We start from the raw sequence: 27,014 nt of genomic DNA, 5'->3' as shown, positions 1-27,014 counted from the left end.
CTGATCCCGCCCCTTCGCGGCCTTTCTCGCGTCACGTGTTGGGAGAGTCCTGTGTCCCGTGAGGCCCAGGTGGCGGCCGAGCTACGGCAAGAGAGTGAGAGAAGGAAGGGGAAGCCGGAAGGGGCGCGAGTGCGGCAAGAGGGAGAAGACAGCTCCGGAGAGGGCGAGAGCTGCGCGTGCGCCCGCTTCTCCGCCAGCCCTCCCCTCGGCCTCGCCGCCTCCCTCGCGGCCAGGTGACAGCTGGGCCCGGGCCGCCGCGCGCTGCCGGGGGCGCGAGGGGCGCGCTCTGCCCTCGCGCGCGGCGCCGGCCGCCCCTCCCCCTCGTCCCATCCGTCCCGTCGCGTCCCGTCCCCTCGAGTCAACCGGCCGGGTGCCGATAAGAGTCGGCGGGAGCGGGGACATTTTCTGCCTCCCGGGCCGTGTCCCGGCTGCCCTTCCCACCCGGTCGCGGGGCCGGCCGCTCCTCCGGCCCCAGGATGCAGAATGTGATTAACACGGTGAAGGGAAAGGCACTGGAAGTGGCTGAGTACCTGACCCCGGTCCTCAAGGTAAGCTGGGCTGGGTTTGCCAGGGGCCGTCAGGCGCACCCTCCACTCGGCAGGGATGAACCGGCGCCGGGGAGGCTCGGTGTTCTCGGGCGGGGAGAGGTGGAGGAAGCGGGTGAGAGTGGGACGCAGGAAAGGTGCAGCCCCCACCTGAGTGCTCACCTGGCGGTTCTCAGGGCTTTCTGGCCCTTAGGGTAGACTTGAAGCGGTCTTATGCGAACTCCTGTCTCCATCCGTCGGAACTCGGCGCATCTGGGTGCGTCGAGTTGGAAAGTGGTCCTCAGCTAAGTGGATTTGAGAAGGTGACATCCTAATATCGGAAGTCTTTTGAACTTTTTAAACAAGGATTTTATCTTTAAAAAAAAATGAAATCAGTGTTTGGTACTAGAATGACATGTCACTTTTTTTCTTTCAGATTTCATAGTAAGTCCTTTATAATTAGGAGTTTGAAATTGTAACTTGTGATTGAGGTCCCAGCTTGTTAGATTTCAGAGGAACAAGGTGAAACTTGCGTCATCATCTCTATCAGTACCATTGAACCCAGCTAACAGGCAAAAACTCCCTTTCCCAAGTCCTTAAAATAGCCCAAACTAGTTGTTAAGCTTGGACTTCAGTGATAATAAGGAGCAGCTTGACCCTCCTAGATATAAATGGGTTTTTTACATTGTCAGTAATACAGCATTTTTAAAGTAAAAATCATGACACATTAGCTGTTACAGCAGTGACTTTTTTCAAAGATGAGTTTCCAGAAGTGCATTCAAGTTTAATTTTATAGCTCGTTGAGAGTAAATTGTTTGTTGTCACTGTTTTTCCTTTCTGAAAAGCAAGCAGGGATAGTGAATACGGAGTTCTTGTTAGTGTTTTTTTAAGAGAAAAAATTAAAATTTTTTTTAAAGCTTTCAATTAAAGCTACAAATCTTAGTGTGGGGATGAAATATTCTTGGGAATGGTTGGTCCTCTGTATTCAAGAAGTTATTCTGGTGTGCCAAGAAGAATAGTGGACAGGTTTACTTTGCTCTCTTTCCATGACAAAGGGAAATATTAGTCCTCTGCTTTTTTAATGTTTATTTTTAAGACTGATCTTAAAATGATACTTTGTTGGGCCAAGTTAGGGAAAAAAGTCAGGCAGGTTTGTAGATGAGAAGTCCAACTCTTGTTGTGCTTAAATTTGTTTATGGCGAAACCCATTTTAAGATTATTCAGTTGCTTTGAAATTGAAAATAATTTTGACATTTGATTCAAAGGATTCTTTTGCATATTATCTCATTTTTTCAGAAACATGTCTACCTAAAAATACAGGATTTAAATAATACATGATTGTTACAAGTTTTTTAGTTTTAGGGAGAGAGGAGCAAGAGAAAAAGAATTCCCAAATTAAATATAAAACTGCTATTTTATTGGCCAGTTATATTTTATTGAACTTACAGGATTACGTTTTGAGGGATCATTTTACTTGTTCACCAACTGAAAAGAAAGTGTTAGCTTCTCCATATGCATTTGTCACTATGTATTTTTAGTAATAAGGAAAGCAGAATTAATGACCCTTCCTCCGCCTCTCTGTGCACACTGTTGGTTTACAGAGAGAATCCTTGTGGTTTCCTACGAGACATGAGAAGGCAAGGAGAAAAAACTTAAGTCCCTGGGAGAGAAATAGTGACTTCTCCCAACAAGTGAAAGTTAAGAAAAATCATGGTTTGGGAGATTTATGTACAGTAAAGCTGAAGTCCTTATGATGGATGGCCTTCAAGCCTCTACTTGATTGGCTCAGGGCTCTATCTCATCTACTCTGTCCCTTGCTCTCTTTTGCTTAAGCCAGTCTGACCTCTTTGTTATCCCATGAAGTGCTTTCTTGCCTCGGGTTTTTGCCTTTGCCCTTCTCTCTGCCTGAAATGCTCTCCCCCCAGACAGCCTTGTGGCTGGTTCCTCTCCTTGAGGTCTCTGCTCTAGTCACCTGTTGATGCAGTCTTTGTTCTCTTACCATCCTGTTTGAAATAGCCCTCTCTCCTCCACCGCTGACCAGTCTCCTCTCTGCTTCATTTTTCTTCCTGGTATTCATTACCATTTGGCTTTTCTCCCTCCACTACAGTTTAACTATGAGGACAAGGATGAGTTTGGTCTATTTTGTTCACTCTTATCCTCATTACCTCAAATAGTGCCTGGCACATAGTAATTATTTGGTAAATATTTGTTGAATGAATAATATTCATAAATGAATTTACCGAAAAGTCTTACATACAACTTAAAATTTATAAAAATTTGGTAAATAACATCTTTGCTTTAGAGAAGAGAATATTGTACCAATATCTTGTTGGAGATGAGAATAATGGGAAAGTATTAAATGACTGATGACTTCTAGATTTGATTTCTAATATTGATTTAAATGAGACATAGGCTGAATTGTAAGGTCTAAACATCTTTAAGACATTTTTACTATTCTGTAAGATAAAGGTATTTGGTCATTCCACAGAATCATTGTAAAGCCTAATGTTTGTATAAACCTTTGAGTGTTTTTCCAGAGAGTTTTGTTCTTTTATAGCACTGACCAAAGTGCATTGTAATTATTTTCATGTCAGTTTCCTCCATTAGACTTGTATATTTCTTGAGGTTCAGGTACCAGTGATAAATTGTTTTTCTATGTGTGTTCTGTTGCCTAGAAAGGTGACAGGCAAATAGTTACCCACAAACATTTTTTAAATGAAAGTGAAAGACAGTATAATAGTGTTACTCTTTTTAATCTCTTTAGGAATCAAAGTTTAAGGAAACAGGTGTTATCACCCCAGAAGAGGTGAGTGTTGAAGATACTCTGAAGCTATTATGTTTTACAATTATCTTAAACAGAGTGGCTTTTTTGCTTTTTAAGAAAACATCTTGAATTTCAATCTTGATTTGGGTAAAATTAGATTCTGTTGACTATATTAGCAATTTTATGGGGATTTCTTCTTCCCATAGAATAGAAGAAAATGTAACTTCCTCTCGATTTGCCACTTCTCTTATTTCTCTGTAGTTCCTCTTGGTTTCGAAATGAGGGTGGGAGAGGGAATGGAAAAGATGTCAGTGGTCATAAGATTTCCCTCATATTTGAGCTGCACAGTGGGCTCTGAGGTGTTTGCTGGGTTTTGCCTCTGTGTACACCAAACATGAATCTTCACGGCTTTCCATTTGGAAACTTCAGCTCACTGTTTTCTCTCAGTGTTCAGCTTCAATATTTTATTGCTACATACTACTTAACACTGATTTTTTTCACCATTCTTTCACTTCTCCTGTTAACCAAGTAATGTTGAATCTGCTTAATGCTGAAAATAATGGCTGTTTTATAGGCCAGTTGTGTTTTATTGAACTTTTAACATAGAATTATGTTTTGAGGAATCATTTTACTTGTTCACCAAATCTATATAATGGAAGTGTTCTCTGTCCTTTAGATAGTTTATTTAGTTATCCTTTGAGAAATAAATACTAGTCCAAAAATCTTTTTAGACTGCAGTTTTATGAATAGTCATGGTTGCATCAGGATTATTTTTTTCATTTTAATAAATGGCAAATAATTTATTTACGTTTCACTTTAACTCTCATTAAAAGCATCACTCATTGGCAGTAAAACTTTTACTCATTGTTTTGAAAGAAACATTTTGAAATGAGCCATATTGTATGATCTGGCTGTTAGTGTAAATTCCAAGACCTCAAGCCAGAGAAGTAACTGATCTTTCACTTTTCAGTTGTGATGGAATCTCTTCAGTCCCGAATCCTTGTGAGTTCTAAGAATGATGTACCGAACTGATCTTTTTATCTAAAATTGTCTTTATTTTTACTAAAGACACATGGTGGTGTCAGTGCAAATAATCCATAATCAATCTATAAATCAAAATAGGGGTGAGTTTATTATGAGCCAGATCTGAGGACTATCCCGGGGCCTGCCTTCCCCAAGGAAGGAAGGGCATCAAAGAAGTGGGGTGTACAGTGTGGTTATATACCATCTTGGAACAAAGAGCATACGTTACATATGACAGGAACGTCCCTTTTAGAATTGTCACAAGATGCTTAGCTGGCACAGCAGGTCAGTGGTCAGCAGGTCAGTGGTCACAAGGTGAGCACAGTAGGTCACTAGTTAATCCTTAGTTTCCAGGAAGAGATGCTTATCCTCAAAGAAATGCTGATATAGGGGGAAGCTACATCCCTATCTTTAGGGGTATCTTTCTTGACTTTGGGACATAGGAAATGTTTAAAGCAGATGTACAATGCATGCTCAGTAGGCAATGTCAGGCCCTTTTGGAAAAACAAGATTGTGCTCAATTATTTTTAAACTAAATGGCTTCCTCATGTACTCCAGTACATCCTATTGCTTTTCATTTCTTTATCAGTGGTATGGAAAGAACCTAGAAGACCAGCCTTCTAAACCCATTTCTTTAACTTCTTTTATTCTGTTGCGGGCAAATCGATGAAGCTCTTTAGGCATAGGCCTCGTGTTTCCTCATCTATAAAATGACAGATTTTGGCTTGACATTCTCTAAAGAACCCATTCTACCTTAGACATCATGAGTTTAATACTGTGAATGCCAAATAAAACTAAGTTTTGATCTTAAGGATATCATTAATGTTCTTGCCAACTGAAGGTGTAATTTAGACATGGCTCTTGAAACAGTATCTGAAATCAAGAGTAGAGATGAAAGTTTACTGTTCTTCTTGTGCTCTTTGGCTTTATCTCTCTATGTGAAGATGACTAATTGGTAAATAGATAGTTGGAGTTAGAGATGCAAGTCTGTGGTCATTGGATAGAATTAAGCTAACTGTTTTAAGACAGCTACTAATCCTAGAATGAATAACTGTTACACTTAATTGCGTCATGAAGTGGTTTATGAATTTTCCCCCTTTGTAAACAACGCAAGGTGAAACTAGCTCAGCTGGATACTGACCACATAATGCTGGATTGGGATAGAGCACAATTACAGGATTAAGTTAGATTAGAATGAGTCTGGGGGAGGAAAATGAGAAGACATAATTTGCTTTGGATAAATATTATGCTGAGTTCATCAGTTCATTAGTTTTATGTTACTGTTTCTGGACTTCTGGCTGTCAGCCCCCCAGGTATCTTTTTGTTTTCCTTGAGAGGTGTGGAAGTATTATGTTTAAAAAGAGGGGCAGGCATTACCTAATGTAGTATTGTCTGACTAAAAATACTTTGGTGTACAATGTGTGTGACTTGATTAAGTAGAGTACTAGTAATAGAGGGTAGTTTGAGGGATAAATCTGTTCACTAAAATATTAATATTTGAGGCTGGCCCCTGGCCTGGTGATTAAGTGTGGCACGCTCCGCTTTTGTGGCCCAGGTTTGGTTTCTGGGTGCGGACCTGCAGCACTCATCAGCAGCCATGCCATGGTGGTGGCCCACATAGAAAATAGAGAAAGATTGGCACAAACATTAGCTCAGGGCAAATTTTCGTCAAGCCAAAAGAAGAGGAAAGATTGACAACAGATGTTAGCTTAGGGTGAGTCTTCCTCAGCAAAAAAAATGTATGTATGTATATTGATTTTATCTTGGAGTTATTCAGTATTAATATTTAATCACTAAGAGAAAGCTACTGCAAGCAATATTGAGAATTTAGAAATTTGAAACTTAGATTTTATTTCATTTGAGCATATGAAGCATGTAATGATGCCATTGCGAATGAGGGCAGATGTACACATGTACTGATTATCAGTGCAGTTTATGTTCTTTTATAGTTTTCCTTACCTTCTAGTGTTTTTGTTATTTTTTTAATAGATGCCACCAGAGGTGCCATGGAATAAAATATCACAGTCTTATAACCTCAAGGCAATATCATTAAAGAATTTTTTAATTTTTATTGTTTTGCTTGCATTTGATTAAATTAATACTCGTGTGGTGGTGATGAATTAGTTCCTGAGAGCCACATAGTTAAATGTAAGCACCTGGTTGCAGTGACCCAAAATGCTTAAACCTTGAGGAAGAGAGTATTGTTTTCATTTGGGTTTTTTGTCTTTACCTGACCAGTTTAAATAATAAAAAGATTTGTTGAAATAAAAGAACAGAAACATTCATGAAGTTGCTGTTGGGGGGAATATGCTGCCAAATCTTATCTTGTTAATGTATCTTAAAAGTTACTCTCAGAATTCTTATTTTAGAGAGTTTTACTCAAATTAGAGTATTGTGTATAGACCTCCTTCTCTCAGAAAGACCTTGGAAGATGGAAGACGTTGTAATTTTTTGCTGTGTAGTCAACCCTTGTTGGTGATTTGAAGTTGGAGCTGTTGTGAAATAGAGTCCTTGGGAAAGTATGTGCAGACAGTGCTCCAGTCGGGACGCTGCAGTTGTGCGGAACAGACTTTCATTTTCTGCTCTAAGAATAAGCAGGATTGCCGTCTTGCAGTAAGATCCGCTCGTGTTCATGGGTGATGGAATTCTCAGAAGCTTAAACTGTTTCTCCTGAGTCTGTTTTCTATTTCTGAAGAAAACCGAAACCTTGTACAGTGTTCAGCTTGCCTAGAAAGTCCAAGGTTTGTTAGAGGAGGCACTTTCTTAATTGTCTTGATGTTTTCCAAAAAAATCAAAAGTTTCTAAGTTTTCCCCGAAGTTCATTGTTTTGGCACTACATTTCTCACTTTTGTTAATGATTCCTTTAAGAGCATGAAAAAGCTTTCAAAATTGGCTCTTATGTAAATTTAAAAAGAAAAAAAAAAAAGAGGAAGAAGAAATGTGCACTGTGATGTAATAAACTATGCTTGCATCATAGACCTGTATGTGTTTAGTAATTTTTTCAAAGATTTTCATTGAGTTTTCAGCTGCTAGCAAGAATCTCTCTACATTTTATTTATCCATAAAATGATTTTTGAAATTTGAAATGCTGTAGTGTTACCCTTATTTATTTCATGATTCTGTATGCTTTTGGCATTATTTAATCCAGTGATTAAAATTGAATTAAAAAATAAATAGCACTCAATATTTTTTTCTTCCAAAATTAATTTGAATTTTTATGGATGTTAAAAATTTTGCATAGTATTCAAAAATAAGTTCTGGCTGAGAGAGCAAGTTTGGGGCTGTTTGCAGTTTGATTGATTTTTGCGTGTAAAGGTTACATGGGATGATCACTTTGGTATTTTGCCACCTTAAATTTAGTGATGTTCAATTTTTCTTTTTCCTTTTTTTCATATTCTTTTTAAATCCTGAATAGTTTGTGGCAGCTGGAGATCACTTAGTCCATCACTGTCCAACATGGCAATGGTAAGTTATCTTGAGTGCGAAAGAGAAAATTTGTAAAAGGTATCACTTGATAGTTATGGCAGTTTACAAAATAGGTTAGTGCATGAAAATTAGAACTACTGGTTTAACCCTCTTCTAGTAGATTTTTCTATTAAACTTTGCGCCAGTGATATTCAAAGTAAAATAAAGGAAGAAAAATTGGGCATTATACCTATTTTGTTTTGCTCTGTTAGCACAAAAGATGGACATTTTTGAGATAAATGCCTTTACTGCTTTTACTTGTATTCCCTTTCTTTATAGTGTCTAGGTCTGAGCTTGTGGTGGATCTTTAAAAGATACTGTTGAAGAGTTTAAGAAGTTTCATCAGCTCACTTTTTTCAAATTAAGTATTTATTGAATATTTTTTATGACATTCATAAATCCAGAGATTTTGCAGTCTTGTGTTCTTTAAGACATTATTAAGACATTTATTAAGGTTCAAAAATATCCTCCGCTTTTGGGAGTTAGCTCCAGTTGAGGTTCATGGTACCAAATAAGGTCTCAGTTGGACATCGGCCCATAGCAGACTTTTTAACTTTGTATTTTCTTCATTAACTTTTCTTCTAATTATAAAAGTAATTTTAACAGTTCTCATAACATATATTTTAAATATTCTGAATAATAACAGAATGTTCTAAAACAATTTTAGTTTCATTACTTTCAAGTACTTATGGTAAAACCACCTGACAATAGCTAAAAAAATGATCCTAGTACTGGAAAAACTATTTTAATTAGGCTAGAATTGTTTGGAATTATCATCTCATTTGGATATAAGTGGCTCAGCTTGTTAGATCCTTTTTTGTTTTCCTCAATGACACTTTTCCAATTATAGTTGAAAGGTGCAGTTTTGATTTGGGAGTGGGGGTTCTGGAATTAACAAGGTTCTAATTGGTAATTTTTTTTTAATATTTAAAGAGCCTAAATAATTAAACTGTTTTAAACCAGAGTTAGAACTCTCTTTCGTCTGTGGCCTATTCTGTTCCCCTTAATTTTTATATTTAACACATATCCAAAATGGTTCTTACTGCTTTGTGTCGATGGCTCTTTATCTTTTAGAGCATTGTTTTTTATGTACCAAGAAAGATCATAATGTCAGGTTCATTTATTTTTATGTCGTTGTCTTTCCTACATGTATTTCTGTTTCATATTTAAAATTGAGTTCATATCAATCGTAGAAGCTCTCTGATTTTTTTCTCTTAGATTGTTAAAACTGTATTTACTAGGTTCTAGTCTATTATTTATATATATTTCAAGTCAAATAGGTATATAAAATTTAAAATAATAGTTATTTTTAAAAAGAACTATTTTAGGATTTTCTTCAATATGATAGATACACATTTTTGTTAGATTTTTTTTCATAGCCCTTAATTGTCTGCTTACTTTGGACATAGGATTTAGAGTATTGTTATAGGGGTTTGTATTTATGGACAGGATCTTCTTTTAGCAGGTGGGAGTTTATAGTTTCACTTTATGAATTGTGATGGTTGAAATAATTTACTTGTAACTTAGAACTCAGTTATACCCTAATATACCCCATTCCAGTGTCCACTCTTCTGGCTGAACTGTTGGGGCCAAAGAAACAATTCATTTTAAATTATTGCTAAAAACAGATTATTTCTATGCTATACTTTAATGTCTACAGATGCTCTCATGACCTTCTTCTATCTCCTTCCCTCAGAACCTCAGGCATTGCCATGACATTATTGAATTTGACACTTGGGAATGGTCTAAAGCCGCCTAGAAGGCTGCCAAATGATATTAGCATATTTCCTGGCTTTATCTTGTGCTCAAATCTATGGTTTGAACTTTAGGCTGAAGCTTGACAAGGCAGCGGAACTCCAAAGTTATGCTCATTTTTGTGACAGACACCTCATGACACCACAGCTCTGGCCAATTCCAGTAGGTAGCCCACAGAAGAATCTTTGAACAAATTCTTATGTATTCCAGAGTCACTCAAAAAATCAGAAATGTTATACCTGGTTCTGACCCACAGAGGGAGTAGCATTTAAGAGCAGGAGTTCTCGAGACACTTGGCTTGACCCTGCCTCTTCCATCTTCTGGTTTTTGTGATCATGGGCAACCTGACTTCTTTCAGCTTTTGTTTACTTACCTATAAAATGAGGGTATTAATATTACCTCTTATAGTTCTGAGGATTATATGAAAATAATGTGTGTTAGAGTTTAAAGAAGTTCTATGCTTAATAAGTACTCAATAAAGTTTTGTTTTCCATTATTATTATTCTCAACATTATCATCTTGTGATTCAAAGCATCTTTTACCTCTTACTTCCAATTTTAATACAGTAGTTGGAACAGGGACCTTGTCAGCCACTTACTTGTTATGTAATGTCATGTAGCTATTCTTCTGCCTTCTCTTGGTTTCAAGGTGAGCTCTACTTTAGCGTTAAAAATCTTAATGAGATTATACTCACTAAAGAACAGCATTTTCTTTTTGCTTAGAGGCAAGCATAATAGTTGCTTAGTAGTTCTACATTATCCTACATTTTTTGTCTAGTATTTAATCCAAATGCTCTTGGATCTGTCTGCATCTCTTAGCATGTTTCACTTAAAATATCGCTGTGCTCTTCCATGCCCTGGCATATATCACTTAATGGTATTCTTCCCAAACCGTCCTAAAACAGTTTTATCAGGGGTGTGGATTGTGTGGTTTTGAGATTTACATGTGATATCTTCTGTTCTGTCTTTGCCTTTTAAAATATTTTTTTGTGTTTGGCACTTTTCACTCTTTTTAAAGGGCTACAGGGGAAGAATTGAAAGTGAAGGCATACCTACCAACAGGCAAACAATTTTTGGTTACCAAAAATGGTAAGAATTATGTTGCATATATTAGTAAATTTTGCACAAAGAGTTATATTTTTAAGAAAAACCTTAGCACTTACTAATCTTAATTTGTACTTACAGCTTCTCTCAGACAGAAATTTGGACACTTAATGAAGCTCTGGGTTTTCTATTGCTAAAGTATTTTTTTCCTTATTTGGTTTTTATCTCCTTCCTTTTTTTAAATTTCTTTTTGCCAAAAGTCTAGTTTTTAAGATATGGAGGAAAAGGGCCCGAGGCAAAGTTGAACTACTTCTAATTAGATTTTTTTTAAGTTGACTTCATAATCATCATCTTTTTAGCTATTTAATTTTAATCTTTAGACTTAAGTTTTTCTTGGAAAGTGAAATTGATACTACTTTTGACATCTAAAAGCTCAACTCTTAAAGATTTTATAGTTCATTGTGGCATTGAAAGATTGCCTATAGGCACATAAAATGTTTTTGAAACAGGTAGTATCTTATTTGTGAAGTTATTTTGAAAACAACATCAAAAGATTGTTATAGTACCTATCCAAGACTCTCATTTACCCATTATAGGAAAGGGAAAATATATACGAAACAGCAGGGGTTTTTTTTTTTTCCTACAACATGTGTTTTATTACGATTGATCACTTATATACTGCTTGTTTTAAAAAAATCAGGAGATAGTAATTTGTTGACTCTACATCATAATGTTTTTACCTTCTAATTGTTCAACTTTATAATTCAGTGTTAATTGAATATAATTTTTCAATTATATGAATAATAATACCTGTTAATTGACACGTTAGCTGTATGAAAAACTTGACACCAATATTGCATAAGAGAGTAAAATTTAGTTTAGCGAATTTTACACTGGTTTATCCATTATGAATAGCTGGAACTTAAATATGAATTATGAAATTCATATTGAAAGTTACTTAGCATTGCAAACCAGAGGTCACCTCTACCACCTCTGAGTATGACAGGTGTTGGTGCCTCCATGTTCTGAGATCAAAGCCATTAAAATAAGGTGGTGTTATTCATTAGCTTGAAGTTGAACAATGTCATCTCTGGCTTCAGCCTGCTGTTCTTCACAGACCATCACAGTAAAGAATACATAGAACACTCCCATTAGAGCATTTCTCCTTGTCTTCTGACAAAGCTATTTAGGGAAAGATAAATGTGGTCAAATAATTGTGTGTCTGTGGGATGAATGTAACTCTGAAATTAATCACTTTGATTAGAAGTGAAATATACTCACTTCATATTTTGGTGGTAGAAAGATATTTTATGGAATAAACCTTATCTTTTTCTAATGGATTTATAGGAAGCAGATTATGTGCTAGTAACTAAACTTGCCACTTTTTTATAGTGCCATGCTACAAGCGTTGCAAACAGATGGAATATTCTGATGAGTTGGAAGCTATCATTGAAGAAGATGATGGCGATGGGGGATGGGTAGATACTTATCATAATACAGGTAAGAGGAGAACAGAATGGCGTATATTTGGTTTAAGTTGTTTTAAACTCTTACAATCTTTTATAGCAGCCTTGGTTTTAAAAAAAAGAGAGTACATAAGGCACAGTAGACTTTTAAGTGAAAAGAAGGAGGACAAATTGGAAAAAAAAGAGAAAAATGCCCTTAGAGTCTACCACATTTCTATAATACTCTTACTTCAGTAGCAGTTTGAAAATATGATATTATTTTATTTATTTCCAAAGGAAGAAAGCAAACCAGTTAGAAATACTGAGTATGCATACTACTTTGCTTTACAATCCGTTATTTACATGTCATTCCGTTGCTGGATGATGAGCTTTATTGTACTCATATTTTACTTGGACCTGGCATTTAAAAATATTTAATTATTTGTTGAATGACTACTAAAAGGATTGTAAGCACTGTAGGCTCCATGAAGGTAGAGATTCATTGTTGAGTCCTCAGTATCTGCCAAAGTATTTGATAGAGAAATTGTTCAGTAAGTTTTTGTTAAAGGAATTGACTAAATTTAAGCCTTTCATAAGTGTATGTTTGCATAAGTTGTTTGGGACTCTGAATATGATTTTTTATTCCAAGTCCTAAAAAATCTATTTTGCCACTGTATTTATGTAACTAGGTAAATGTATGTAATTATATGCTGCTATAGCTAACTACCTTTTATGACTTAGTTTTAATGAAGAAAATATGTTCTGGGTTTAAATCTAGGATACTAAAAACAGGTTTCCTCCCTCTAAATTGTAGAGAGTAGGAGGTACATCAAAAGTAGTGGTAGAGCAGGGTTTTTCAACTGTAGCACTATTAACATTTTGGGCTGGATAATTCTTTGTTGTAGCATTTCTTGTGCGTTGCAGAACATTTAGTGATATCTCTGGGCTCTACCCATTAGACGCCAGTAGCATTCCCCAAGTTGTGACAACCAAAAATGCCTCCAGACATTGCCAAATATTCCATGAGGGGGGAAATTGCTGCCTTCGGTTGAGACCCTCTGCAATAGAGGGCTGAGTAACCTGCACGGGAAACAGGTGGTCCCATCAGTTTCTCCTCTTCTCTGAATAGGAGAAACACTGCTATCTCTTTCCTGCTGGTGATGTTGGCATAGATTCAGGACTTGGGCTTCCTGATTTGAAACTGATTTGTTTCTTAATGCACTGAGTGTTGTTATATCAAGGCCTAGAGAAAAGAGCAGATTGAACAACTTTTTAAAATAATTTTAAAGATCATCGTTTTTTCCCCCACTGAGGGAGAGCTGTTAGACTTCTGCTCTACTTTAGTTTTCCCATGACTGGAAGATGTGGGTAGCACATCTGTTGGAAATTCTGTTAACTGACTAGAGCCATTGGTTATTGCACTATGTTTGTGATGTCAAGTTAATGAGTTACTCTGTCGTCTGGTTGTATTCTGTTCCGTAATCACTATCCCAAAGTCCAGGTGCTTATTTGTAAGTCAGTATGATTGGATTGACAAAAATCTATTACAGAAAGTCAGCAACTAAAAAGAATGTTTGCCCTACTGACAGGGCACAAGTAACATCATTTTCATCTATGGAAACCACAGAGTATTATGCTGCAGTTAATTTGATGTACATAATGCATTCTAACTAATGTTTATGAGAGATAACCCGTAGAATTTTAGGTTTAAACTGTATCCTGATGGGATTAAAGCAGTGCTTCCGACTGACTCCCAAGACCAGGTGACTAGTCCCTTTCCTTCATCCCTGCTTCTCTTCTCTCGGCTTTCTTTTATTTCTGTTAGCCCTTGTATTAGTCAATGGTTCTGTAGAGAAACAATCAATAGAATGTAGGTATAGATACAGGTACAGGTATAGATAGATTTATTTTGAGGATTTGGCTTACGTGATTGTGGAAGCTAGCGAGGCTCGCATTTATAGGGCAGGCTGGCCAGCAAGCCGAAGACTCAGGGAAGGGTTGATTACTGCAGCTCCAGTCTGGAGGCAGAATTCCTTCTTCTGGAGGACCTCAGTCTTTTCCCCTTCGGGCCTTCACTCTGGTCGAATGAGCGCCCCCCCCCCCCCCAATTATGGAGGATAACCTGCTTTACTCAGAGTCTGATGATTTAACTTTTAATCACATCTAAAAAAGACCTTCACAGCAACATCTGGACTGGTGTTTGACCAACACTTGGACACAATAACCTACAAGTTGACATAGAATTAACCATTACAGCACTTGAGAGTGTTACCCTTCTTAGAGTCATTAGAGCTTTCTCTTTCTTTGCCAGTAAGTCCTGTTTCTAGAAGAGTGGGTTAATGGCATACTGCTACATTATTATATTTAGACAGGTTGAGAAGGTTTGTTTTCTTTGTTTCTATGTACTGGATTCAGTGAATTGTTTTGTAATACCAATTCAATATGTTAATATTTGAGTTTTACTGTTATGAAATAATCATACGTAATATATAGTAATTTCTAGAAAAACCACTGTGAGGTAAAAGCTTTATGGTAGAGCTGTGGATTGTGACATTTTCCATTTGTGAAAGTAAGTCATTTTTTGCTTTGGACATGTTGAACAGATATATCAGAGTTTTAGAAGATTAACAAAGGAGCAAAGCATGTTTAGCGTTTAGAGTTTTTTTTTTTAATATTTCCCATCCTTGTTGAACTAATTGAGAACACTGACAGATATTTTGAATTAGAAATGTTATTTAGCTGACTTGTGGTGCTGCCATCTGCTTAATGCCACCTTCACTGAGACGTGTAGGTTCCGAGGTGGTTGCTTAAAAGGTATGCTGGAAGAGCCTTGAACCCAAAGTCACCCTGTGTGGATTTGCATCCCAGCTTCTTCACCAACAGGCTGTGAGACTCAAGTTAATTTACCTCTTAGAGACTATTTCTTCTTTGGGAGGACTTATTACCCTACCTACCTCACAGGATAGTGTTTGTAAGGATTAAATAAGATGTGAAAACAGAAAAATAGAAAGTCTCACGTACTAATTGTCACGTGATATTGCTACCTCTGGATGGCCTAGATTTCTGAAGCAAATAGCATATTTAGTGTAACCAATATCTTATTGAGAAAATTGTGATGCAGATTTACATAAAATCTAAATACGACTCCTGTAATCTCTTAATATATTCACTCTCTGGGAATGAATATGTATTTTGCTAGATTCACACAAGGAAAGTAAATGAGGAATGATAGAGTAGGATAATTCTGGTGAAATATTATATTGGTATTTTTAAATTTTATGTTTAATTTGAGAGGTGACTTTGAGATTATTCCTATTAGAGTTCATTTGTAAAAATGCTGTAACGTTGCCTTCTCATTTCAAAGAACTTGTGAGAATTTAGATAATTTTAAGTGTTTTTATATTACTTGAATCAGGTAGGTGGGGGATGTTTACAACTTAATTTTGGTTACTCTTTTCTGCTGAATTTGACCACAGGTATTGCAGGAATAACCGAAGCAGTTAAGGAGATTACACTGGAAAGCAAGGTACTGTTTGATCAGTTCTATTTCTCAATTCAGTGACCTAGCTATTTCCCTATATATATATATATATTTTAAGATTACTCATATTGTTCTTATGCAGCCAAGCTCTTTTAAATTCCAGTTATTTTTTCCCTTCTCATTTTCTTACTTCAGTATACCAAAACACTCCTGTTTCCCAGTGCTGCTCTTATTTTCCTTAATCTGTCGAATGGTTAAGAAAGACATGTTTTTGGATTATAACTGGTTAAAAACTACTAATTTTCACTGATTGGAAAGACTTCTAGGCTAGTTTAAAAGCAATGGCTTTTTATTTTTAAGTACCAAATGTTCTGTAAGTGGAGGTTTTTGAGGGGGTTTATTTACTTGCTGATTAGTAGATGCTAATGATATATTATTTAAATTTTGTAGTTTAAACCTTGTCTTAAGTTCATTCATTCCTTCTGTAGTTTATTAATTTATTGCTAATTTGAGTGGGGTTTTTTGCTTTTGAGAATTTAAAGGTAAATTGTAGTTTATATCATCCAAAATCATGACATTTTGAGTGAGTGGAAGCTAAATCAATTAGATTTTATTGTATGACTTATTTTAGGGGGAGGGTGAAAATACGTAATTGAGTGGAATTTTTCTGCTTGAAAGTTTTCAGTTAATTCAGACTGTCTGTATTCTATTAGCTTTTCATTTCTAAAGAGAGAATGACCACAATTGTCTTCATATTTTTTATAGTTGCTTGAAATGATATGAAAAAATAATGCAAAATGCCTTTACCCCCCTCTCTTTTCTTAATTATTTTGTTAACAGTCAAGTCTCTTGGAGGGTAGAATATTTGGGCAGGATAATTGTGTTCCTTTGGTCCTTCTGAAACATTCAACTACAACATTTGCTAGTTTTGGATATTCTTCTTTGTTTTTGTCATTTGGATCTTTTGGGATTTGTAACTGGGGCTTAACAGAAAGTGTTAGAAACTAAAACAAATTTTATTTTTTTCAGTGTACAATTTTATGCTTAGTAGGGATTAAGGTTCACTTCATTGGCCTGAGAATTTTGAAATTCTACTTTTTGGAGAGTTTGAATGACTAAGGAGAAATTGCACACTGGCTTTGCTGCTTCAGAAGATCTTGTTTACTCCAGCCATTAGTGTATGTGCTTCAGACTCTGGAAATGATAGATGGCAGAGTAGTGTGCATAGCATTGTTTTGATAGGTTTATGGTAATTCTTTTAAGAATTTTTAATAAATGTAATAATGGTTAATATGGTGCTTAGTATCCCATTTAACATCCTTATATCCTACTAAAGGATGGATACTTAGAATAATTTACAACTAGAATATACCTTTCCTGTCATTTCCTATTTAATATACAATTTGTTATCTTTTATAATTTAGTGCTTAGAATACTTCCCATGTGGAGCCAAGTATTAACCTTTGCTGTTGATTTCTGCCATACCCTGCTGTATTAAGTATGAACATCACCAACATGATTAAAATTTCCCTTAATGATCAGATTGTCAGATATTGGCTCATCTAATAATTACGCAGATTCTGACAATCTTTCTTCTGTGGTTTCACATTTTTAGTGTAATAATGATACATACGATTTAAGTTTATAGTGGTAAATAAAATCATCGCTAAGTAAAATTTTAAATTAGGTGAAAGTAATGTTCAAATTTTTGGCTTAGTACAATAATTTCAGATTTTTAGAATATTAATTTTATGAAAATAATTGTACATCAGGCTTGTCTTTGGTTAGCATCATTCTTCCATTCTAGTGCTAATATAGTTAAGAAACTGAACTGAAATCTTATGTGTTGAAATAACTGTAATTGCTTAATTCAGCCAGGATATTGTTAACAAATTAGAATATAATAGTTTGATTTATAATAATAAATTTATCTTATGGATGTATTGCGATTTATAAATATATACCTTTTTCCACGTTTAAATTAAATACGTAAGTTAACGTAACTTTGAACTGGTTTTCTAATACCAATGAATTGGTTACCCAAAAATATTATTTTATTGGGAATGCAACTGGCAGCTCTTGTTAAATGGGTAGCTCAGGTGACTCGTGGTGCTTCGGTGATGCCTTTTGTGTATTTCTCAGTCACAGCACTTAGCTGGTTTATGGGTTTGTCATCTCCACTGGAGGAAGAGTTTCTTGAGGATGAGAACTGGCATATCACTCTTATTTTCACAGTGATTAGCACTGTGCTGACATGGGGGTGCTCAGTAGTTGAACTAGTGAACATATTTAATTGACTTCACATATAATTAATTTCAAAGGACAGTATAAAACTCCAAGATTGCTCAGCATTATGTGAGGAGGAAGAAGAGGAAGATGAAGGAGAAGCTGCAGATATGGAAGGTATTTGTGTCCTACATTTGCTTTAGTCGCGCTAGAATATTGATTTTGGAATATTTGTAATTCATGTGGATTAAGAATTCTAATCTATTGAGTTCTAAATTTTAACATTTAACAGCCTAGGGAGGATTTTGTATGGTTTAAATTTAATCAGTGCAGAACTTACCTCTTCTACTTTACCTAGAGCATAATCTTGACAGCGTTATTTCTACTGGGATAAATATTAGTCATAAATGTTTAATGCTGGGTACAGCTGTAAGATACAGATTCTTAAGCTAATTCTTAAACTCTTTCAGAGCAGAACGAAGTTTGCTTGTGCATTCTGTATTTTCTTTTTCCTTTCTGATAACATCTTACTATAAAAACTTTACAATATGATTCTTAATGGGGCCTTGTGAATTATACAGAATCCCCTCACTGTTCCCTGAGATTCTGAAATGCCTTCCTAGGGTTGCCAGCTGAGAATCGCTGCATTAGTGGATCATTGTTAGAAGAGATTGAAAGCCACGGTACTAACAGAGCAGAGTAATACATGTCTAATAGTATATGGCTCTTCAAAAAGCTTCATATTTCATTAGCATGATCATCTTTAATGCACATGAAACCTCAGATATTTAAAAATAGATGAAGAAATTGCCGTCACCAGGGCAACCTCTCTGTTAAATCCAATCTGTATACTTATCTTCTCTGCATTATTTGATTCTGCTAACCATTTCCTCCTCTTTTTTTTCCTCCTCCGGTTTTTTGTGGCACTGGGTTTTCCTCTTCCTTCCTTGACTTTTTCTTCTAAGTCTTCTTCTGGGGTTCTTCTACTTCTGCCCAGCTGTTAAATGTTACCATTTCATGGGATTTCACTGTTTTTTTTCTGCTCACTCCTTGCACTCCTGGGTAGATTTTTATCTATTCTTAAGGTTTGTGTAATGGCATACTGTGGTCTGGCATGGAAATTTGTATGACAGGAAAAATGATGTATAAAGTATATTAGGTTCTCTGTGAGAGTTTTAAGTATAAATATATGAATGTATAGAGAGAGAGCAGTTGAAAAAGGAAGAGAATATGAAAAAAAAAGAGTAGACGTTTTGGAGGCTGAATCCCAAAAGTATGTAGAATTTACGGTGAGGTAGAGATGTCTTGTAGCATGCCGAAGGAGAAGACGGTGCCACGTAGAGGTGAAGCACCATAACGGCAAGTGGTGTTTGCTGATGAGGAAGTGACAGCATAGCCTGCTTGCCAGGCTAGCCTCGACTGAAAAGTATCTTTCAGTTTTGTTTTCTAAATTACTTTTGAGTCCCCATGAAGCCTAGCTGTGTATCTGTTCCTGAATTCTAGTGAGAGTCTTGTCCTTATTTCCATGGTAAACTCCCATTCTTTGAGGAAATAAATGAGTTACTTGTAACCAGAATTGCTCACAGCAATCTCAAATATTGTCTCTATGCTCAAGGCTTCCATATCTAAACCTCCAACCCAGATCTCTTTCAGTTCCACTCATTTAGTTTCATTTCCACCTGGATGTCTCATAATTGTCAGAACTACCTTCCTGCAAAAATACTCTCTCTGGATTCCTTCTGTCTCTGAAGGGTATCCAGTCGTCCATGCTGGAGTGGAGGGGTAGGAAGAACCTTATGAGTAAAGCGCAGTTTCGAGTACAAGCTGTGGGACTGCCTTAGATATCTGACAGGCTTTTAGTATGTTTGTTACATTTCATGAGCATAGAGTTATGGAAAGAATTGCCGTATATGGAATTTTGCTTAGAAAACCATGTTGATGGTATCTAAAAAGCAGTTAATTTTCATTCATTGTTCAACAAATATCTATTGAGCAATACAGTATCTATGTATCAGATAATTGTTTTTGGTGCTGGAGATAAAGAAGTAGACATGATCTCATGGAGTTTATGTTCTGTTTAGGGGAGACAAATGAAAAAGAAGAGATAAGCAAAGCGTATAATGTATTTGATGGTTATAAGTGTTAGGGAGAGAAATAAAGGAGGGAGGGGATGAGAAGTCTTGGGGTGGGATGAGTGTTGTAATTTTTAAATAAGTTGGTCAAGAAAAACCAAGTTAGGGGCTGGCCTGGTGGCACAGCCGTTAAGTGCGCACATTCCGCTTCAGTGGCCAGGCGTTCACCAGTTTGGATCCTGGGTGTGGACCTGGCACCACTTGGCACGCCATGCTGTGGTAGGCGTCCCACATGTAAAAGGTAGAAGAAGGTGGGCATGGATGTTAACTCAGGGCCAGCCTTCCTCGGTAACAAGAGGAGGATTAGTAGAAGTTAACTCAGGGCTAATCTTCCTCAAAAAAAAAGAAAAACCAAGTTGAAAATAGGCCTTTTGAATAAAGCCTGGCATGAAGTGAGTGAACAAGCTATTTGGATATCTGAGGGAGAGTGCAAAGGCCCTGTGGTGGGAGCATGTGTGGCTTATATAAAATCCTTCCAGGAGGCTCCTATGTCCAGAGAAGAATGAGGGGAGAGTAATAAGGTGTGGAGTCAGAGAGGAAACTCCGAACCAGATCATGTAGGGCACTGGCTATAACTCAGAGTGAGATGAGAAGCCACTGAGGGGTTTTTCTAGGTAGGAGAGAAACTTAGAATGAGATTTAACATTTTAACAGAATCACTGTGACTGCAGTGTTAGAATAGACTGAGGGGGTATAGAAACAACAGTTAGGAGGCTATTTTGATAATCTAGGCAAGAAATGATGGTGGCTGGGCTCAAGCGGCAACATTGGAAGTGATGAGAAACAGTAGAATTCTGGACATAGTTTGAGGCTGGGGCCAAGAGGATTTGCTGCTGGATTAGATGTGGCATGAGAGAGACACAGTAGTCAAGTGTGACTCCAAGGTTTTTGACCTGAGGATATGGAAAGATATCATTAACTTAGATGGGGAAAATTATAGGACTGAATGGCTTTAGAGGGGGATTTAGGAGCTCACTTTTGGACATGTGATATTAATGATGCCCCTTCATTGGAGCCATAGGTAAACAAGTAGGTATCCAGGTCTGCAGTCAGGGAATAAATTTGACAGTCCTCAGTGTTTAAAGTCCTTGAGACTAGATGAAATCATCAAGGGAGTAGGTGTGAGTGGAGAAGAGACAAGGTCTAAAACCTGAGCCCTTGGTTACTGCAGGTTGTTTTTCTTTTCTTAAAAAACGGTGGAGATGATGAAGAGGAACCAGCATAGGAGATAGTGAAGGAGAAACTCATGAGAGGGAGGAAGGCCCGGAAAACAGAGTATCTTAAAAGCAGAGGAAAGAAAGTATTTGAAGGAGGAGGGAATAAATCATGCCATATGTTCCTGAGAGGTCAATTAAGATGAAAACTGGGAATTTACCACTGGATTCAGCGAAGTGGAAGTCACTGATGACTTTAGTAGCACATTTTATGCAGTTATGTGAGCAGCCTTGTGTACCCTATGGAGTCACTAATTACGGTATTCTTATGCCAATTAGTATTATTATTAGACTGTGGCGCAGACCAAGCCTTAAGCGTGCTGACTTTCTCTGGCTCTCTCAGGTAAAGTATCCACTGCTTTGTAAGTATAGAGTTAGCTCAGTCATGTATTCAGTATCTTTTCTTCAATATCAGAAACAAAAGCAAAAACCTGGTCTTTGAATGATACTCTGAAGTAATACATAATTTGGTTTAGGAAATTGTTTTGAACTTAATTAATCTTTTGTTGCTTTTTATAACAGAATATGAAGAGAGTGGATTGTTGGAAACAGATGAGGTTTGTAAATTGAGTTTTCTTTGGTTAATTTTTAATGAGTAAACTTGGAGATTAGTGTTATTAATTGTATCTTGATCTTTCAAATAAGTTTTTATTTATATGTGTACATTTTAACTTTGAGTTTTAAGTTATATCTGCTTTTGAAAAAAAATATATAGGGTGGGAAAAATAGATTTTCTAAAATGTCACATTTATGCTGATTTTAATGGTTGTAAAATTTTCTCCATTATTACCAGGCTACCCTAGACACAAGGAAAATAGTAGAAGCTTGTAAAGCTAAAACTGATGCTGGAGGTGAAGATGCTATTTTGCAAACCAGAACTTACGACCTTTACATCACTTACGATAAATATTACCAGACACCACGACTATGGTTGTTTGGCTATGATGAGGTAAAAATAAAAAGTTATTTTAATGCAAATTTTTAAAATTGTTGTGTTTAATTCCTTTGCCATTAGGTCCATGAGTATATATTGTGGCCTTTCAAATTTGGTAAATCATTTGTTTTATAATTTTATGATTAATATTGAACTTGATTCTTGTTTTGAAGAAACTGTGCATTATTCACCATGACAACAGTCCTACTAAGAATTAAGCAGAAATAGTCTGTTACATATTTATTTCTTGTTCCCTGAGCTTATTCCTTCAAAATGTGAGGGAAATTGAACTTGGTTTGTTGTGTTAAATTGTGTTTGAGATTACATCTATTAGATATATAGGCATTTACAGAATATTCGTGTCACATGTCTTTTTTTCCCTTAAGACAGAAAACCTTCCTTTACTCACCCACTTAATTGAATTAAAGGATAATTGAAATAAAATTAACTTGTGTAACCTGTCTTTCCAAAAACTATAAATGGGAAAGAAGAAATAAACAAAATAGACCTAAAAGACGAGATATAAAGTTTTAAAATGTTTTGATAGCCATGAACCTGACTTTTTGTGGGATCTTTATTGCATTAGGTGGTGGCTGATATCACAAAGCCTTGTTGGACAGACTTCTTCCTTCCTCCCCTCCTTGGTGTAAACTTTCCCCCAAATAATCCGGTAATTCTAAATAGTCTAGAATTCTAAATTGTAAGCGATGTGGGAGGTGGGAATAAATACATTATAGACATTTAAGTTTAGGCCTTAAAGTTTTTAAACAGTAATTTCAAAGCCTTTTTTGTTTTAGCAACGGCAGCCTTTAACAGTTGAGCACATGTATGAAGACATCAGTCAAGATCATGTGAAGAAAACAGTGACCATTGAAAATCACCCTCATCTCCCACCACCACCTATGTGTTCAGTTCACCCGTGCAGGTCTGTGTGTGTGTGTGTGTGTGTGTGTGTGTGTGTGTGTATGTATGTATGTGGGGGGGGTGTCTTTATAATTCATGAATTTATTACTTGGGAGTCTATAAACATTGGTGCCCTAACAGAAAAAATTTACTTAATAAGCAAATAAAATTCTCTTTTGTCTTCCTTAGAAGTGTTCTTGTGCTTAGTTAAATATATAAGAAAAATGAAAAAACTTCACCAATTTAAGTTTAATTCATTTTTTTTTGTTCCCTGTATATGTCTGATTATAGTATCAATCTTTGTGATTTCACTCCTGTTTTTAGCTTCAAGAATAGTTTGGAAGATCTATTTTAGATTAAAGAAATATGCCTCATTTAGACATGGTGTGCTCCATTGTGATGTATCTTTCTGTGAATGTGGAGTATAAAGTTAATCTGTTGCTTTTTCTAGGTGACATGTTTCTCTCCTTTTTTTGGTTAGCGAAGGGAGATACATGCAGACTTTCTGTTCTGCTTTACTCTTCTGTTAAGAAGTTTTCAGCCCTATCAAACCAAGTGCATTTCGTAATTCGAGATTTTCTTTGTGTCATTGTGTATTCACAGGGCCAAATAAGTGAACCTGAGTCTATATACATGATTTGTTCAGAATTTTCCTTAAAAAATATATATATATATTACATGCTAGTTTCTTTCATTTAGTTATTTCTAATGGGTAACTTTCACAAATCCTTGAGAAATTCTACTAACAATATTTTTCAGATGAAACCTCTGGTATTCTATTGACTAATTAGATGCAACATTCTAGTGTTTAAAATTTTGCAACCTCTTTATTCCCAAACTTTATCCCATAGAAAGCCTAGATCATTTTTCCAGTTTATTTACATCAAGAGCTGTTAATATTGCGAACTGTGAAAAGTAATTTGAGTCATTAGTTTCAGTTTTGAATTATCTAATCTAAAAGGTTTTCATTTTGAGAGTTATTCTCTTTGTTCCTTGGTTTGAGGTTGTAGGGCATGCTTGTGAAACTGAGGCATGTGTCTTGCTGAGGTGAAATTTTACTCAGCTGGGAAAAGAGAGAAGTAGTTTAACTGGTAATTAATGTTACACTGCATAATACAGTCATTTATTAAAATGTTTATGTTAACGTGGCAAAAAAGTTGGGGGCCTGTAAAATGAGACTTCAGGGATGTTTTAGGCCTTGCCATGGGCCACCTTAGACTGTACCTTCATGTTTTCAGGACCACTGTGTTTACTCTCACCTTCTAAGTTGACTGTCTCTGTCCTGAAGGTTATAGTCGTAAAATCTGAAGCAGCATTATTTAAGTCAGGGTTTGTATAAAAGATAGTTCATTTCTTTTGTACTTTGCCCTTTTGTCAGTTTATGTGCCCAGGCAGTCACCTTGATATCACTCTTTTCTGTACCACAGGAGAGACAGCAGTTGGCCGTGAAGAGGTCAGTGGATAGGACAAAAACTTCAGATAAATATCTATCTTTATTTAAAAACAAAAGAAATTTCTAAATAGAATCAGATAAATTTTACAATGTGGATTAGGACAAAGAAAAAATATATAAACTTCTTGACGAATTAGCTTTTCTTTACCTCAGTTTTGGCTTATTCTCAGCTAAATATTTAAACAGTCAAAATCACAGCATTATTTCTTTTTTTTTTTTTTTACCAACTGTTACCATGTAGCTTTTTGGAATTTGCCTGGTCTGATTTGTTTTTGTTTCTCAGAGCGGACAACCCTCGCTCTGCAATTATGCCCTGGCGTGATTTCCCTTTCTCTGGTGTTCTGCCCACTGCCTCCATTGTAGGAAAGCTAACTAGTGCCATTGTGTTCATTGTTGACTCCCGTAGCTTTTTAAAATTATCCCCTCCCCCAGGACCACAGTCTGGGTGACTCAACAATCTGACCCATTGGGGAGTAGGGAGGAGAGTATTTTACAATGTAACTATTATATGTTAAATTTGTTAACCAACAATAATAAGGTAGATTGCTTCACAAATAAAAACTTGCTTTTCTTGTTTTCGTCTAATTGATCTATGCTAATAAGATTTGTTCTTTTGCTTTTAGGCATGCTGAGGTGATGAAGAAGATCATTGAGACTGTTGCAGAAGGAGGGGGAGAACTTGGTGTTCATATGTATCCTTACCTGTGTATGTGATTAGTGGCAAATTGGCTCCTAGGATTTATTTTTCCTTTTTGGGAAAATTAGTGTAACCTTAATGACACAGTACCTGTAGCTTGTTTTAGTCCCTCATATCTGGAAATCTTAGTGCGAGTCTTTAGAAAACATTGGATTGTGATAGCTCTGCCTTGTTCAGTTGATGCCACATGGCCCCTTTGTGCACCAGTTTGCTCTGCCTTGTTGCAGAGCCTCAGATCAAGGTGTGCTTCTAGGCAGCAGCTTGCCAAATGCTTTTGATTGTCAAAGAGGAAATGGCTAAGAGAATGTGAATACAAAACCATGGCTCTTAATGTTTGAAAAGAAACTCAATGGATTTGATTCATTGTTGAAAGATGAGTAATGTACTAGTTTAGAGGATAAAACATGAGTATCTTTTCCTTCCTTATTTCCAATTTAACACGTTCTCAAAAATGTGCTTTCCTGGCACGTAAGAGTAGATTTAGGTTGTGTCAGTCTGAGGTCTCTTTGAGGCAAAAAACTCAACTTGAATAGGTTAATTAAAAAGTAAAGCACATGAAGTATATTTCAGATATTCTTAAAATATAGTATTTTCATTTTTCTCCAGATAAGAGCACCCTTCTTATATCTTACTATGGTTTTCTTACTCAGTTCTCTGGGATTGAGAAGAGGAATAAATCAAGTAAACCGCTCCATCCTGAAAGACATATGCCCATAGCATGGATTCATCAAAAGCAGCCGAAGTCAATGGTTTAGATGCCACATAGCTTGAATTAGTTTGGTGCTAGATTGATATTAGACTTGGTGACTCATGCCACTCAGTGTTATAGACTGAGGGGCCACCGCACTCTTAGAACTACGGATAACCTAAGCCTTGCTAATAAAGTGTGTCCCTCAGAGGAACATTGGGCTGATTGGATATTGAAAAAGCAAGAACTTTTGATCCAAACCAGATTTACTCCTGAAATCATATTATGCAGAATTTGACATTCATCTCTATGGTGGAAGCTAGGTAGCAACTTGGAAGACTCTATATAATATAAATTCGTAATTGAGTCATCCGTTCCCTCAATAAAATTCAGCTCTTGATGTTTTCACATGCAGTGGAACATAGGAAAAATTTCAAGATTTTAGTAAAGACTGTTCAATATAGCAGATTCTGTGACAAGTCGTATACTAACCTAGATCAGTCCTTATGGAAGATTTCCACTTAATTGTTTTTTTCTCTTTTGCTTCAGTGCTTTTATATTTTTTACCCTGTCTTATTTTCTAAAATATTCTAGCAAACATAGTCAGTAGTGGGACCATTTCCCACTCCTTTAAACATGGACAGCCTTGTCCTTATTTTTATATCAGAGTAGCTGGGCTTATATGAACTTGTACTCATTAAGAAGTTTCACATTCAGATATGAAATGGAAGTGGATCAGGCAGCCTTAGAGTTACAGAGAGCCTCATTGAATAGACACAAACTTGCATGAGTGAACTTTTCAAGATACTTGATTTACGATTTTGTCTTATATATTTTTTTTGAGAAATTATTGCTTAAAATGGGTAATTGCAATGTTAGCTTAAATCATGAACTATTTACCGGTTTATTTTCCTTAGCTGAAGATCTTTAGGTATCTTCTAATTTTCTTGAAATTTGTACAAGCTGTCATTCCAACAATAGAATATGACTACACAAGACACTTCACAATGTAACAAAGCAAGCATAGAATGTATCCTAATATTAATTGGTTCTGATTTTTAAAGAATTAACCCATAGATGTGACCATTGACCATATTCACCAATATGTACAATTTCTCTAATAAAGAGACTTACATGTTTATGCATTAAATAAAAAAAAGTTCCACTACCAGCCTTATTTGTTTAATAAAAATGTGTAAAGAGACTGTTTCTCTTGCTTCTTGTCAAAAGGTGAGAATAGTATTTTCCTTAAGTAACTACTCTTTAA

General features: G+C 36.2%; 1 protein-coding gene across 2 annotated transcripts; it reads left to right on the top strand.

Annotated features, from left to right (window-relative positions):
* The first annotated feature begins 145 nt into the window (after positions 1-145).
* ATG3 (autophagy related 3) lies at positions 146-26,951 on the top strand. 2 transcript variants are annotated; one of them, XM_014838664.3, is made up of 13 exons: positions 146-548; positions 3,289-3,330; positions 7,727-7,776; positions 10,549-10,619; positions 11,967-12,074; positions 15,496-15,545; positions 17,822-17,903; positions 21,595-21,629; positions 21,866-22,021; positions 22,593-22,676; positions 22,804-22,931; positions 24,986-25,054; positions 26,679-26,951. In XM_014838664.3, exons 1-13 carry the CDS (start codon positions 477-479, stop codon positions 26,758-26,760), a joined length of 1,029 nt encoding a protein of 342 aa, XP_014694150.1. In that variant the 5' UTR covers positions 146-476; the 3' UTR covers positions 26,761-26,951. The 2 variants fall into 2 exon arrangements, with proteins under 2 accessions (XP_014694150.1, XP_014694151.1); XM_014838665.3 differs by lacking the exon at positions 22,593-22,676.
* The last annotated feature ends 63 nt before the right edge of the window (positions 26,952-27,014 follow it).

Source organism: Equus asinus, chromosome 5, assembly GCF_041296235.1.
Source record: "Equus asinus isolate D_3611 breed Donkey chromosome 5, EquAss-T2T_v2, whole genome shotgun sequence".
Lineage (NCBI taxonomy): Eukaryota > Metazoa > Chordata > Mammalia > Perissodactyla > Equidae > Equus > Equus asinus.
The sequence above is the reverse complement of the archived record's forward strand: the minus strand, read 5'-3'. Positions and strand labels throughout refer to the sequence as shown.